The sequence below is a fragment of the Benincasa hispida genome, chromosome 11, assembly GCF_009727055.1.
Source record: "Benincasa hispida cultivar B227 chromosome 11, ASM972705v1, whole genome shotgun sequence".
In the NCBI taxonomy this organism is placed as follows: domain Eukaryota; kingdom Viridiplantae; phylum Streptophyta; class Magnoliopsida; order Cucurbitales; family Cucurbitaceae; genus Benincasa; species Benincasa hispida.
Genome location: NC_052359.1, coordinates 59,997,137 through 60,010,792, shown reverse-complemented (window position 1 = coordinate 60,010,792; position 13,656 = coordinate 59,997,137). Strand labels below are relative to the sequence as shown.

The 13,656-nt window shown below is 30.0% G+C and overlaps 2 protein-coding genes across 7 annotated transcripts; both read right to left on the bottom strand.

The window, feature by feature from the left end:
• Positions 1–1,713: 1,713 nt before the first annotated feature.
• On the bottom strand, positions 1,714–4,964 carry LOC120092060 (low temperature-induced protein lt101.2-like). Its single transcript, XM_039050261.1, has 2 exons — positions 4,613–4,964; positions 1,714–1,958 (listed from the first exon to the last, which is right to left on the bottom strand). Exons 1-2 carry the CDS (start codon positions 4,763–4,765, stop codon positions 1,869–1,871), a joined length of 243 nt encoding a protein of 80 aa, XP_038906189.1. The 5' UTR covers positions 4,766–4,964; the 3' UTR covers positions 1,714–1,868.
• A 2,567-nt stretch (positions 4,965–7,531) lies between these two features.
• LOC120091963 (ribonuclease P protein subunit p29) lies at positions 7,532–12,949 on the bottom strand. 6 transcript variants are annotated; one of them, XM_039050145.1, is made up of 11 exons: positions 12,750–12,946; positions 11,985–12,327; positions 11,828–11,893; positions 11,587–11,740; positions 10,159–10,423; positions 9,983–10,059; positions 9,287–9,537; positions 8,634–8,702; positions 8,410–8,516; positions 7,947–8,048; positions 7,532–7,797 (listed from the first exon to the last, which is right to left on the bottom strand). In XM_039050145.1, exons 5-11 carry the CDS (start codon positions 10,394–10,396, stop codon positions 7,688–7,690), a joined length of 954 nt encoding a protein of 317 aa, XP_038906073.1. In that variant the 5' UTR covers positions 10,397–10,423; positions 11,587–11,740; positions 11,828–11,893; positions 11,985–12,327; positions 12,750–12,946; the 3' UTR covers positions 7,532–7,687. The 6 variants fall into 6 exon arrangements, with proteins under 6 accessions (XP_038906073.1, XP_038906074.1, XP_038906078.1 ...); XM_039050146.1 differs by having other exon boundaries at positions 11,985–12,320; XM_039050150.1 differs by having other exon boundaries at positions 10,165–10,423; positions 11,985–12,946.
• Positions 12,950–13,656: the final 707 nt, after the last annotated feature.

Here is a 13,656-nt window from a genome sequence, read left to right as displayed (position 1 = left end):
AAGTAAAAAAAGTAGTCATCATTTAGCTAAAATGTTGTTGTATTGATGAAGATATGAAAAAAAACAAAATTACGGTATGCACAGAAAAGATACGCGATCGTTTTCATACATTCGCACTCTTTACAATGTTGCTTTGAAAAAGAGCAAAATGTATATATATATATATATTGAATATAAATGACTCTACAACATTTAAACTTCGATAAATTTTACTTTTGGAGTATTAAAGTCGAATTTTATTCATTTATCTATTAGAATTACAAGTATGGTTAGAAATAACACGAAAAAAACGCATGAAAACTAGTAGTTAGGGATGTACATGGGTTGGTTGGGTTGAGAGTGCTTTTTTGACCAACCTGAAAATTCGGATTGGTTGGATTGACAACCCAGATTACCCAAATAAAGTTTCCATAACTTATTTTTATTTCTAATAAAAAATATGTAAATTTATATACAACATCTGACTAATAACTAAATTTTCATAAAATCAAATGCTAAATACCAAATATTATGATATGTATTACAATTTTTTTTAAAACAAATAAATATCATAATAATTTTAAAAAAAAATATTTAAAAATCACAAATTAATGAATACAAAGTAATCAAACCTTAAACAGAGGAGTATATATATTATTAATATATATAAAATTTGGGTTGGGTTGAGTTTGGGTCAATCCAACCCAAAACAAAATTAACCAACCCAACCCTTATATTTTAGGTTGAAAAAGTAAAATTATGGTAAAAAAATATACTATCACTAACATTAAAAGAGAGAGGAATGATGTAAGCAAAACGCCAAAAAACCTCAATTTAAAAAAGAAAAAAAGAAAAAAAAGAGAGCATATTTTGCTTTCTCCTAATTTTAAGTCATCTATCCACTAGCCCAACAATTACTTTTGACTTTTTTTGGAGGTAAAAAATACGCTTGACATTTTTTTTAATAATTATGAATCATTCGAACTCTCTAAAAATTAAAATTTTCAATTTTATCAACATTCAATCCTGATATACATTTGGATAATTCAAATGTCAATTCTCTCACTCTTCTCTTTTAAATTAAGTAGTTGAATTTAATAGCTTTACTTTCAAATAAAACTTATTTGAAAATTTACACGTTTGGTCTAAAAGATGAACGATTCCTTGTTAACCTAAAAAAATCAATTCTATTGCTTATAACAATATACTACCACTACTAAGTTAACTAACAATTCCACCCCTTCATTAATATGATGATTTATTACTATAACAAAATCTTACCTGATCAAATTTAATTTCATAATCCCATTTCATTTCAATATAATATTTTTTAAGAAAAAAAATTCCCCTGGTTTTTCATACCCCTTCATGCTTTGTTTCTTTTCACAAGATTCTAATAAACTTTTAGAAAATTTCAAAATAATCCATTATGAAATTTAGATCAACCAATTTGTCTAAACTAAAATGGTAAAAATTCACCAGAAATTAAAGCTACTTCATTGAAATTGTAACCTTGCCAAAATTTCACTAACAATTAAATTATGATCAAAACCTGTACTAATAAAAATATTATAGTTCAATCACCCAACACTAAAAATTCCAATCACATTTAATATCATCCTCTTTTTTTTCTTTTCTTTTCTTTTATTTTTTTTTGTGAATTCCAAAACTAAATTTAAAAAGGAAAAAAAAAACATTTATAACAACTACCAAATGGGCTAGACCCCTAAAAAGGTGGATTCCATCAAGATACGCCATGGCAGTAGCAGTGTTTGCAGGCTCGAGAATAGGAAAATAACATAAATCAAAATAACAATAATAAATTAAATTCTCGAAAAAAAAAAAGAAAAAGAAAAAATAAAAAGAAAAAAAGAAAAAAAGAGAGAGGGTCATCGCGTTCCAACCAATACATAAACGGCGTAAATAATTCCAGGAAGGTATCCGAAAAGTGTGAGCACCAAATCAATCCAAAACTCTATCTGCAATTTTTTAATTCACAGAAAAATATAAACATTGTTATTAATATTAGGGATTTTTTTTTGAAAAAAAAATAAGGGAACTATTTATCAAAAATAATAAAATTTTAATCGGTTATCAATGTGATATTAACAAATACAAATAACATTATTTTTTATTATTTTTTAAATAATTTGACATTTTTTCTATAGATAAAAATTTTCCTCAATATTGTACTGTGCCTTTCATAATTTTTTAATTTTAAAAAATTAAATTAAATTTTCCTCAATATTGTATGATTCCTTTCATAATTTTTTAATTTTTTAAAAATAAAATTAAGCCTATCAATGTTAATTCAACTTATTGATTTCATTGTCTTGCGGAAGTTTTCAAAAATCAAAAAGAGAAATGTTTGTAACCATTTAGATCCATAATTCTTTTGTTTTTTATTTTTAAAAATTAAACACATAGACAAACGTATTTATCATTCTGTGTAATTTATTGTTTTAGGAGTATTTTCATAAATCAAAGTTAATATTTAAAAATTAAAAACTAGATTTCAAAAGTTAATTATTATTTTTTAAAATTGACTAAAAATCCAAATGTTTAATTAAATATGAAAACTATGAATAAGAAGTTATAAAAAAAATAAGCACAGATTTCAAAACACAAAATGATTACCCAATTAATGGAATTTTTTTTTTAATTTTAGATTTTAAATTTTAAAAAAATTATGCTTATAAACATCAACCGTATATTGGTTTTCATGCTTTTTGTTGCCTACTAACTGTTTTCAAAATCAAGTACGTTTTTTAAATTTTGTTTCCATTTTTTTTTTGAAGATGGCTAAGAATTTTAAAAAAAAAACATAATTACTCGTAATTTTTAATTTTTGTTTATTTAGTTTTTTTTAAAAAAATCCAAAAATTAAAGGATATATTTTAGTTTATTTTAGTGTTAAACTCGATGTTAATCTCTAGACTCTCTATCATTCAAAGTGACCATTTTTATTCCCAATTGTATCCTACTATTTTTTGTTCTTTACTTTAATATATATGTGTGGAGGGAAAAAAATTGACATCTATATATTGTACAACTTTCTTTACTGCATCTAACTAAAAATTTTCCATTGATAATTATTTTTTATAGAAAAAACTATTTAAAAATATATATTTTGACTTGTAAAGAAGAAGAGTGTGCAACTAAGTATTGTGTGAGAGAGCAAAAATATTTTAAGAAATTTATATTAGGTGTAAAGATTTGAAAACCATAAACACTAAAAATGGACAAAATCTAAAGTACAATGAACTTCTACCCCATATATATATATATATATATATATTTTGGACGTGGTTGTTAAAAAGTGACTATTTCAAATAATTGAAGAATACAAATCTAAAAAAATATATAATTTAACAATTAATTCATTTTTTTAATTAACTTTACGAACTCTTCTACGGTTTTCTTTGTTTTTTCAGTACAATAATTATTACGTTTGAAAATTTAAGTCTCTTGTAGAATATGACTCATATTAGCTATGGATTTCCTTGTTTTCATTATCTCATTTTAGGGTTTTTTTTTTTCAAAATCAAATTGATTTTCATTAGAACTTTGTTTCACTTTTTTTAATTAGAATTTCAAATTGCTTCAATAGAGATATGGTAAGATAATAAAGAACAATTTTAGTCCTTTTCGGTAACTCTTTTGTTTTTGTTTTTTTCTTTTTCTTTTTTTAAATTAAGCCTACTTCTTCTCATTTTTTTACAATATTTAAAAAACAAAATTAATGACTTAAAAGCTATTTTTTTAGTTTTTAAAAATTGACTTGATTTTTCAAACTTAATAAGTAGATAACAAATGAATAAAGTTGATGTTAAGTAGTGTAGGCTTAATTTTAAAAAACGAAAAAAAAATTAAATGATTAATAAACGAGGCCTTAGTAACTAACTATTTTGTTTTTGAAGTTAAAAAAGTGAATCTATAATCACCAATTTCATATATGATGTGTCTTGTTGTTTACATTATAAGAAAAAAGTAGGCATCATTTGATAACTATTCTTTCCTTCAAAATTTAACTTGTTTTTTAAAATATTAGCAAAAAGTAAGTAATAAAGCAAGAATAGAGGGGAAAAGTTTTATATGAATACTTTTTTTTTTTCAAAAATTAAAGGATTTCCAAAGCCATAGTTTTCAAATTTTGACTTGATTGTTTTTTAATAACACAACAAAAAAAATTAGAGATTTAAAAAGTGTCAGCATGGCTAATTTTTAAAAACCAAAAATAAAAAATATGAAATATATACCAATCTGGGCTGAAGTTTTTGAAAATTTATTTTTATTTTTAAAATTTGATATTAGTTTATTTTAAAATAGGAAAACCACGATAAAAAAAATATGCAGGAAACAAACACAATTTTTATAACTCCATTAATGCATGATATTAGCTTAAAAGCGTATGATATTTGAATTTGCAATACTTGAAATAACTACATAACTTACTTTTAATTATTCAAAATTAATTTAATCTTTAATTTTATAATTTTAAATATAATTTTCATATAATTAAAAACTACTATCGAGAATGTTATTAGTAAGATCTTATTAAATGATTATAAAGCGAAACCTTAAATTATGATCGGAATAAAATCAGAAAAAGTAGAGAGATGAAAAGGATTACCCCAATGCCGTAGCGAAGGAAGACGCCGAGGGGAGGAATGAAGATGGCGAGAAGCACTTCGATGAAGGTGGCAGAGCCCATTCTCTTTGGTATTCGATCGCCTTGCATTGCTCTTTCTCGCTGTCGCTGCCGCTCGGCCCGCTCCCGCCGCATGACCTCTTCAACTACCGCTTTTAAATCATCTTCTATTTTTTAGTACGCCCGATTTCTCCTCTCCCATTGCCACCTGTCCCCTTTTCTTATTTTATTTTATTTCTGAAAAGTGAACCAATGAATTACGTTTGTACTTTTTTATCTTGTGTTCCGTAGTTGTATTGCCGCAGGGAGTCCATTGGCCAATGTGTAATAAAAAACACAATCTAATTGAATAGAGGGTGATCAATCCATTTGCATTTCATATGTTGTTATAATATGAGAAGTATGAATATGTATTGTTATCGTTTATGGTCAAACGGTAATAGTAAATGTAATGATAAATGTGACAAGTTTATAATTTTAAGTAAACATGATAAAAAACAATATAATTACGTTTGCGATTCTGATCCATTGTGATTGATCTATCAATAAAATCTATTACGGTTATACCAATTTTTATTATAGACGGGTAAATGCAACCTTACTTCATGGCTTTCTCAATTTTAGTTGTTTATTATTAATAATAAATTTTAAATTTAGTATTTAAAAGATTTTTTTAAAATCAAAATTTGTTAAATTTTGGTAATGAATTTTCATTATATTTTCATGATTTATAAAATGAAGGCTAAAGGAGAGTAATATTTTTTAAAAAAAAATTATCACAATAAAGTAATAGCAATAGCTAATTTTAAGATTTGGTTGAGAATGGATAAACTATAATTATTACAATAAACGAAATCTATATATAGGGACCATAATGATGATTTGAGTTTTTTTTTCATTTTTCTTTTAATAATTTGGTAAATGTTATTTTACCCTTTTATTTGTGGTAGAAGTATAATAATCGAAAGGTTTGGTGGTAGTTTATAATTTTGATCTTTCATCTGTAAATTTTGTTCTTAAAAAATATTTACAAAAGTGGTTTTTTCTCCACGAAAATAAGATGGTGTGAAGCCATTTACATCATTCACCTGATCAACATGACTTTGATATTTTATATGGTTGTAATGTATCTAAATCTTAAAGACTTCTAATTTTTACTTGCATCAATTTATATAATTTACTTAACATAAAATATTTTAAGAACAATTTTAAAGTCATACGGGTGTTTTTTTTTTTTTTTTATTAAAACAAAATATAAAAAAGTTTAAGAGTATATTTAGTTTGACTTTTCAAGTGTTTAATTAATTTTGAAAATAAACCACTTAAAAAAATTGGAGTATTTGACAATAATTCAAAATAACTTTTGAAACACTTTCAAAATATATTTTCAAAGATTTTTTTTTTTTATCAAGAGAGTTTCAAAAAATAATAATTAAAAAAAAAAAAATCTCTAGTCAATCCAAACCAGCCCTAAGTTAAAAAATGAAATATTTCAAATTATAGAAATTTGAGAGTATTTTGTAACATTATTTAGGGAGTGTTTGGTAATTTTGGGAGAGTAGAGTTGGGTGGGCAAAAAAGCCCACCGATAAAACAAAGACCGTAGGTTTAGTAACCCACCATTTCAATTCATCTAAACACCCCTAAAGTGGTTCATTTACTCTAACTCTCCTAACTCCCTTATTACTCTCCTTTGTCTTTCTCTCTCTCACCCACCCGTCTCTTCACATTACTCGTATTCTTATCTCTCTCATCTTCTTACTTTTTCATTTGTCTGATTCGTCTTTTTTGTTTCTTCTATTTCTTTTCCTCATATTTTCTCTTCTCTCCTAATCGTATGGGTCTTTTCTTGTTGGATCACTCTTTGCTCTTCTCTATATATTTTTCTAGGGTTGTTTTCATAGTTTCTGTGGTTTTTTGTCATCTGTTATAGGTTTTGGGTCTGTCTTATCTCCATGTTTTGTTGATCCTTGCATGTTCAATTTACCTATAATTTTGGATCTATAGAGTTTTTTAATGGATTTTTGGGTTTCGATTTTCCGATTATGTTAGATCCGTAGATTTTTTCATTGGATTTTTTAGTTTCAATTTTTTGAGAATATGTTATTTCAGCAAGTTTTTAAACAATTGAATTCAAAATTTTGTGTTTAGTCTATAAAAATTTTGTAGAGAATTTGTTATGTTTCAAGAATAGAAAAAAAATAATTTTTTTTTTTTTTTGTCTTAAAAAAGTTAGGAAAATATGTGTATGGTTGAAAATTAAAATCAACCATAGGAAGAAAAAAAATCAATTTTCATTTAAAAAGAAAACCTGCCCTATTTAGTATTTGTTTTTCCCTCAAGAAAATACCATTTTAATACTTGTCCGTGCCATATTTGAATTTAATATTTATTTATTTATCGACTTCGAAACCCTTTCTCACGTGTTTTTCTAATTTCTTTCTCTCGTCTTTATTTTAATATCTTGTTTGTTCTATTCATCAATAGTTAGTTTCTCTCCATGAAAATTTTGTTCAATCCATAGGTGAATTAGAATGAATTGGCTTTGGATCATTTACCTACATTTCGCCGATAAATCTCTTTCAATTCCAAAAATCAAATTGAGTTCAAGTTTTTAATTTCATCAAATTAACTTTAAGGTTAAATGTGATGCATAACTCAACAATCAAAACATTAGTAATATACTTCATTCTTAATCATTCAAATCTCGTCTCAATTTCTTTGTAGTTAATTGAACTCTTAAATTAATGTATCTAAAAATCATCAAAGTTCGAGATTGTATTTGTAATTTTAAAAGTTCAAGGACCAAGATACTTGAATTTGTAATAATACCTTCTCAATTCTTACACTACAAACGGGAGAAGATTACTAATAAACAAAACAATTTTTTAAAAATCGTTGTTATTAAACCAAACTTAAATTAACTCAATTCTCTGCAGGCTCGAAGGGTTTCCTTACAACGACGTTAGAATTTAATAATCAAAGTGAATTAATTTCAGAGAACTTACCTGTACACTGTAAAAATTATTGTAAAAGATGTTACATAATTTAGTGGAATCAATTAGAAGATGGCAAACTGGGAATTCTTGAACTGAGCTTATCTCCCAGCAATGTAACTTTCCAGCAATCCCATTGGAAAATAAACACAGAAGACTTCTTTGGCACAACTGCAAATCAAAACCACCAAACAAAGAAATATCCATGGTCATTTGTTAGAAAAGCTTAGCTAATTTCGTGGAACTTTGATTGACACAAACAACTTAGTTTCGATCACGAAAAATGCAACCGATTTAATGATTCAAATTGGACAAGTTACCTCGAAACTTATCATCTTTCGTCACGATTCCAAACGTTTCTGCAGTTTCTCGAATCATGATGCCACTTGTTCCAGTAAAAGCAGGTATTTGACACTCGACAACTGTTGCAATATCAAATGATAAAATGACTATTATGAGAGAGAGAAACAGTAGTACAAAGCTTCATGCTCTTATTGATTCCTAAGATTTAAACAGTTATCTTGTTGTTATGTGGAAGATATGGCAGGAAAGAAACTCGAGAATTTCTCATGCTTTTTGGTTTTTACTGGTGTAAATATATGAAGCCTTTTAGGAGGTGTTAGCCGTCAAGGGAGTAAGGAGTGAAGTTATTTAGTCTGAAAAGTTGTAAAGAATAAGTCATACAATTGGTATTTTTTTTAGTCGTGGCAGTGATAGAAGATTCTATAAATATGGCATTAATGGCAAAGCAAAAAATTAGATACGAGAAAAGAATGGTTTTACCTCGGATCATGGCACCATGAAGATCTGCAATGAGAAGATTTCGAGCTAACGCATCTGGCCTGCAAGATTTGAAACTCTGATCACCCAATGAAACAGACGATAGACCACTAGTACAGGAAGAAAATTAATTTAACAAAAAGGGGCCAAAATCAGTGTGAAAAAGGAACAGATGAGATTTGAGGAAAAAAAATTACAGAATAGGAAAACGATAGTCAAGAACTAACCCAACATGGTGCAACCGTTGTTTCATATAGCTTTTCCACATATCGTGCATTGGCCAAAAGATTTCAAACCTGAAGTAGAAAAGCACGATAATTCATTGTCAAACATAAATGATATCGACAGCCAAAGAAAACCCATTTCAATGGTTGCTTATGAAGAAGAACAAACTTATAACTCTAGAGTGCAAGATTTTGACCAATAACCTTCTTAATTCCCCTTTCAATGAATAAAAATCAACAACTAGATTTTAATTCCAATTTCAGGAGAAATAGACACTTTCATCACCACTTTCCCGTTCAATACTATAAGGGGTTTATTTATATATACATACACACACATACAAATTATTTTTAAAAAAACATACACATAACAATAATTCATTGTAAACATAAATGAGCGCCCAAAGAAAACTCATTTCAATGACCGTTTATCCAGAACAAACGTAACACAAAACAGAGTGCAATAAACATGACTTTACCCAATAACCTTCTGAATTCCATTTTTGATGGACATCAATCAACTATTAAGTGCTAATACTAATTTCAGGATAAACAGACACATTCATCACCATTTTCCAATTCAATTTAATATGGGATAAAATGGGATGAGGAGCTGGTGATGAGAGCTCTCAACCAAGGAGATAAATGGAACTCACTTGTGGAAATCAGAAGGCAAGTCAAATGTTCCACACTTTTTATGTTGCCTCATGGACATATGCCTTTTGGATCTTTTTGAATTGCTCCGCAAAGCTCTCTTACGAGAGCCAATCATTCCAGCACGTTTTGGAACAAAGTTATCAAGAAGGATACAAGCATCAACTTTAAATTCTTTTGACCGCTTAATGTAACCACTAGTTCTTAGCTCGTGACAGATCCTGTCAACCACTCTTCCTCTATTATTTGAAACCTGCAGAGATGAGATTAAAGTTAACCAAGTACATACTACACATAGTTCTTTTTCCTGTAACTAGGTATATGAGACATCGTACATAACATTGTGGCTATGGTCCAGAACACTACTTTTTGGAGACTTCACCACCCAAAGCCAAACTCAGAAAACAACGATTTCCTTTTTAGATGTTATTAAGATTTATGTTAAATTTTTCACAATTTTTTCATCTTTTTTAAGACCACATTTAAGTTCTTAACTGTATCCCAAAAACAAAATTTTAAAAACTACTCTTTTCAGTTTTCAAATTTTGGCTTAGATATTGAAATTGCTGTTGAAAAGCTGGTAGCAAACAAAGAAACATGTGAATGAAGTAGCGTTTGTAAGCTTAATTTTCAAAATACAGAAAACTAAAGACTAAATGGTAAAAGGCCCTTTAAAGTTTCCACTGAGGAGAACTTACATCCATAGTTGTAGCCATCAATTTTTCATTCACAGCAGCCGAGAGGGTGAAATATATAGGATCACTTTCATTCACATCTGAATATGAAAGAAATCAACTAACCATAAGCAAACTGAAAACAAAGTGCCTTCCCCACCAAATGAAAATATTAAAAACCAAATGTACAATGAGTGGACCTTTACTTGGGGGTTTCCCTTCAGAGGGCAAAAGAATTGAAGAGTCATACTGATTTCTTGAAACAACTGAAATGGAATCGTTCAAAGTCGATTTTCCCTTGACTTCTTTCTTTAATTTCTCTGTAGAACTAATCTTCTTCTGTTGTTGAAGAAGTTCGACTTTAGCAGCAGCACACCTCCGCTCCAATGCCTCCAATGCGTGTTTCCTTAGATCTTGAGAAGCTTTATTGTCCGCCATTGAAATTTGGTGGTTGATTAATCCTTCCTGAAACAATATATGAAATTTTTATACATAGAATTGAAGAATGTTCAAATAAAACAAAGGCACAAGATTAAGAACGCAGGTAAAAAGATGATGAAAATTGAATGTAGTTCCATGAATAATACTTTGAATGATAATTGTGAAGACAGAAAATTCATGGTCACAGAAACAATGCAATTCTTAGAAGAGACCAAAGCGTTATACAGATCATCAAAGCCTCAATTGCCTGACATAAGCAACAAAATGAAAGGGCAGAGAGTATAACAAGGCAGTCCAAATTTGTAGAGAGGCCGTATTTTGTAGTTGCTATTTGGCTACTGTTATTAAGAAAAAAATCAAACAGACAACTCCATTCTTTCATTAGATAACTCTAATTTTTGTTTTTCGATTGAGAAAATACATAGAGGGAGATCGGAAGCCACAGCTCCATTCCTTAATTTGTTTTTGGATGCAAATAAAAATTGAGGAATCTGACTTGTTCCCCTCAAAATAAAATAATAATAATAGAAATCATTCCAAATTGGTCAGATTTGAATGGATTTTAAACTTAAAAAATATGTTTCCTTCTTTTCTTTTAAGAAAAAAAATTACGCTTCTATTGTAACGACCTGACTTTCCTAAGGAAGGATGAGTATAAAAATACTTAGGAAGTGACTCCACTGCTGATGTCAGACCATGCAGTCACATACATGGAAGATCAACCAACTGATGGGACCTACATTCAATATCATAACATGGTTGGCCATCTAGGTGAACTTGTTAACTCTTCCTAACATAGACATAGATGCACATAGCATAACATACACATAGGTAGTGAACCTGAAGATACACAAACATAAGTAGTGATCTCAGAGGAACACAAACATAGGCATAGGTAGTGAACCTGAAGATTCACAAATATAAGATGTAGATAGCCCAATTGAAGAGCTAACAGAATCTAGCATGCACCAAACAAACAATGGGTCCCATACAAACATATCAATAATCTCATAGGATTTAACATGCTCATAGCGACTTTTCATCATGAAACATATCAACCACTCAAACAGTTCTCGTAGCATGCTTCCATAATCTACTTGGCATAAATCACAATGTATTTGGCATAACTCATTCTGCATAAGCTTAAGGAGCTTGGCTCAAAGCAAACCAATAGTAAAGTCACTTACCTCGAATTTGATCCAAGCAAAATAGTTTCTTTACCCCTACAACATAAACCAAATTTTACAACCTTCTGGACATAACTCCAACCACAATTTTAACCAACTTATCCCAATGTTATTTGATCCAAAATCACTTCCAAACTTCGCAACGAATTCCTACCTATGCATAAACCATAATTAAGGGGTTCAAAATCAAATTACAACAACATTAACTAAATTCATAAGGGTTCCAGAATTCGATACTCACCAAAAATCACCCACGGCAATCGATACCCTTGCTGGACAGCATGCTGAGAACCTCCAAACTTCGAATCTAAAGTCAAAATAATGTGGGTAAAGATCCAAAAACTTAATGGGTATTCAACCTCAATCCAAAAATTCCACAATAAATCCATGAAACTCACCAAACCAGCGCTCGGGCGAACTCACAGAAGCGGCGGCGATATAATTGGACGACGGCGAGCAGTGGCACACGGAAGACGGCAGCAACAGAGTGGTGACGGCGTGCGGCGGAGTCCTGCCACTGCCGCTGATAGAAACAGGCGAGAGAGAGAGAGAGAGAGAGAACGACGCTGGGCCTACACCTACCCTCCTACCGGCACAAACAGACGACACTCGACAGAGTGCAGGTCGACGGCGACAGACGTGGCGGACGGCAGGGGAGCTGGCGTTTGTTTTGTAGGCGTGTGGCTGCGTGAGGGTGAAAGAGATGGGGGAGGGGGTAGGCGGAGGTCTGGCGGCTGAAGACTCCACAAAGGTAAACCATTTTTTTTTAATTTTTTAACGTAACTCTCCTCGGTTTGACCATTCAATCAAAATAAAAAAAAATCTGGCTCGAAATTGTAAAATAAAACCCAATAACCCGCGATAAATAATTTAAAAGTTACTTGAAATTCAGATGTCACATCTATGCAAACGCCTCCCTGAGCCATTAGTTTCTCCTATATTACTACATCGATAGTTACTTCTAAATTCAAACAAATTCAACGCCATTCAATCAACCTGGTTTTTTTTTTTTTTCCCTTTCTATTTTATGTCGCATAGATTCTTAGCTTTCTAATTTCGTTTAGACTAATTGAACACTGAATGAAGAAGCAATCGATATATTCTCGGTAGGGGTTACAGTACAAACTAACATAACCTACCCAAATAAAACAAGTAATACAAACCTTGGAATCGGAGAAAAAAAGAGAGACTGCAGAGTGCTTCAGCAGCCGCTGAGACGACGGTAGTGTGCAGTGGCTGGTAATGGAAAGGACGGGCGGCTGGAACTGAAATAGGCGTTCGAACATAAGAAACCTACGATGGTAAAGAAAACAAAAAGAACTAAAGAAAACTAGAAGAAATGCACTCAGGCTTTATAGGGCCAAATGAAAATTAAACTCAATTTTAAAAACCAATAAATTTTGGTTCTTTGCGGACTATGAGAAATTATCACTTTGACTTTCAATGTACTTCTTCCTTCTTTCTCGTTTTGCAGCTGCTCGATATGAAAAAGGAAGAAAAAAAAATGTGTATTTTTTGTGTTCGTCTTCTTCTTTCTCTTCTTCATTATTCTTCTTCTATTTTCTTGTTGGTTTTGCATCGTCGTCGTCTTCTCCGATGCTTTTCTTCTTCTTTATTCTTCAATTTTTTCTCTTCTTTATTTGTTTTGTAGTTTTTTCTTGAAGAAAAAAATTGCAGTTGTGTCTAATGAGAAATTAGAGAAATGAGGCGAGAAGCGAGAGGTCGGAGCGAGAAACTAGAGAAAGAAACGGGAGGAAAAATCTAAACAAAGGAAAGAGATCAAAGAAAAATTACATTCGTGCCTAATGAAGATTGAGAAAAATGAGTGAGAAGCTAGTGCAAGAAGTGAGAAGCAAAAGGAAAAAACAAGAATTCGTTTGAGCGTCAGACCTTTGAGCGCAATCTGAGGACAATATGGTACTTTCGCATTCGACAAAAGTAAGTAGAAAACCATTCTTTTTAGCAAATTTGAATATTGTGCTACATTTCATTTAGGCCCCTACAAAGGGGCCTTCGAGGCGATTTAATCGAAAGAGTTTCTTTTTTAATTATTAATAATTAATTAATTAT

What these genes read in the sequence shown, in the direction of transcription:
- LOC120092060 (XM_039050261.1), bottom strand. Translation starts at nt 4,765, where the DNA reads ATGCGGCGGGAGCGGGCCGAGCGGCAGCGACAGCGAGAAAGAGCAATG. An exon ending in TCCTTCGCTACGGCATTGGG is followed by an intron (nt 1,959 to 4,612) that starts GTAATCCTTTTC and finishes AAAAAATTGCAG; the next exon opens with ATAGAGTTTTGGATTGATTT.
- LOC120091963 (XM_039050149.1), bottom strand. Translation starts at nt 10,396, where the DNA reads ATGGCGGACAATAAAGCTTCTCAAGATCTAAGGAAACACGCATTGGAG. An exon ending in TGATGGCTACAACTATGGAT is followed by an intron (nt 9,538 to 9,982) that starts GTAAGTTCTCCT and finishes TCATCTCTGCAG; the next exon opens with GTTTCAAATAATAGAGGAAG. An exon ending in TTGCCTTCTGATTTCCACAA is followed by an intron (nt 8,703 to 9,286) that starts GTGAGTTCCATT and finishes TTTCTACTTCAG; the next exon opens with GTTTGAAATCTTTTGGCCAA.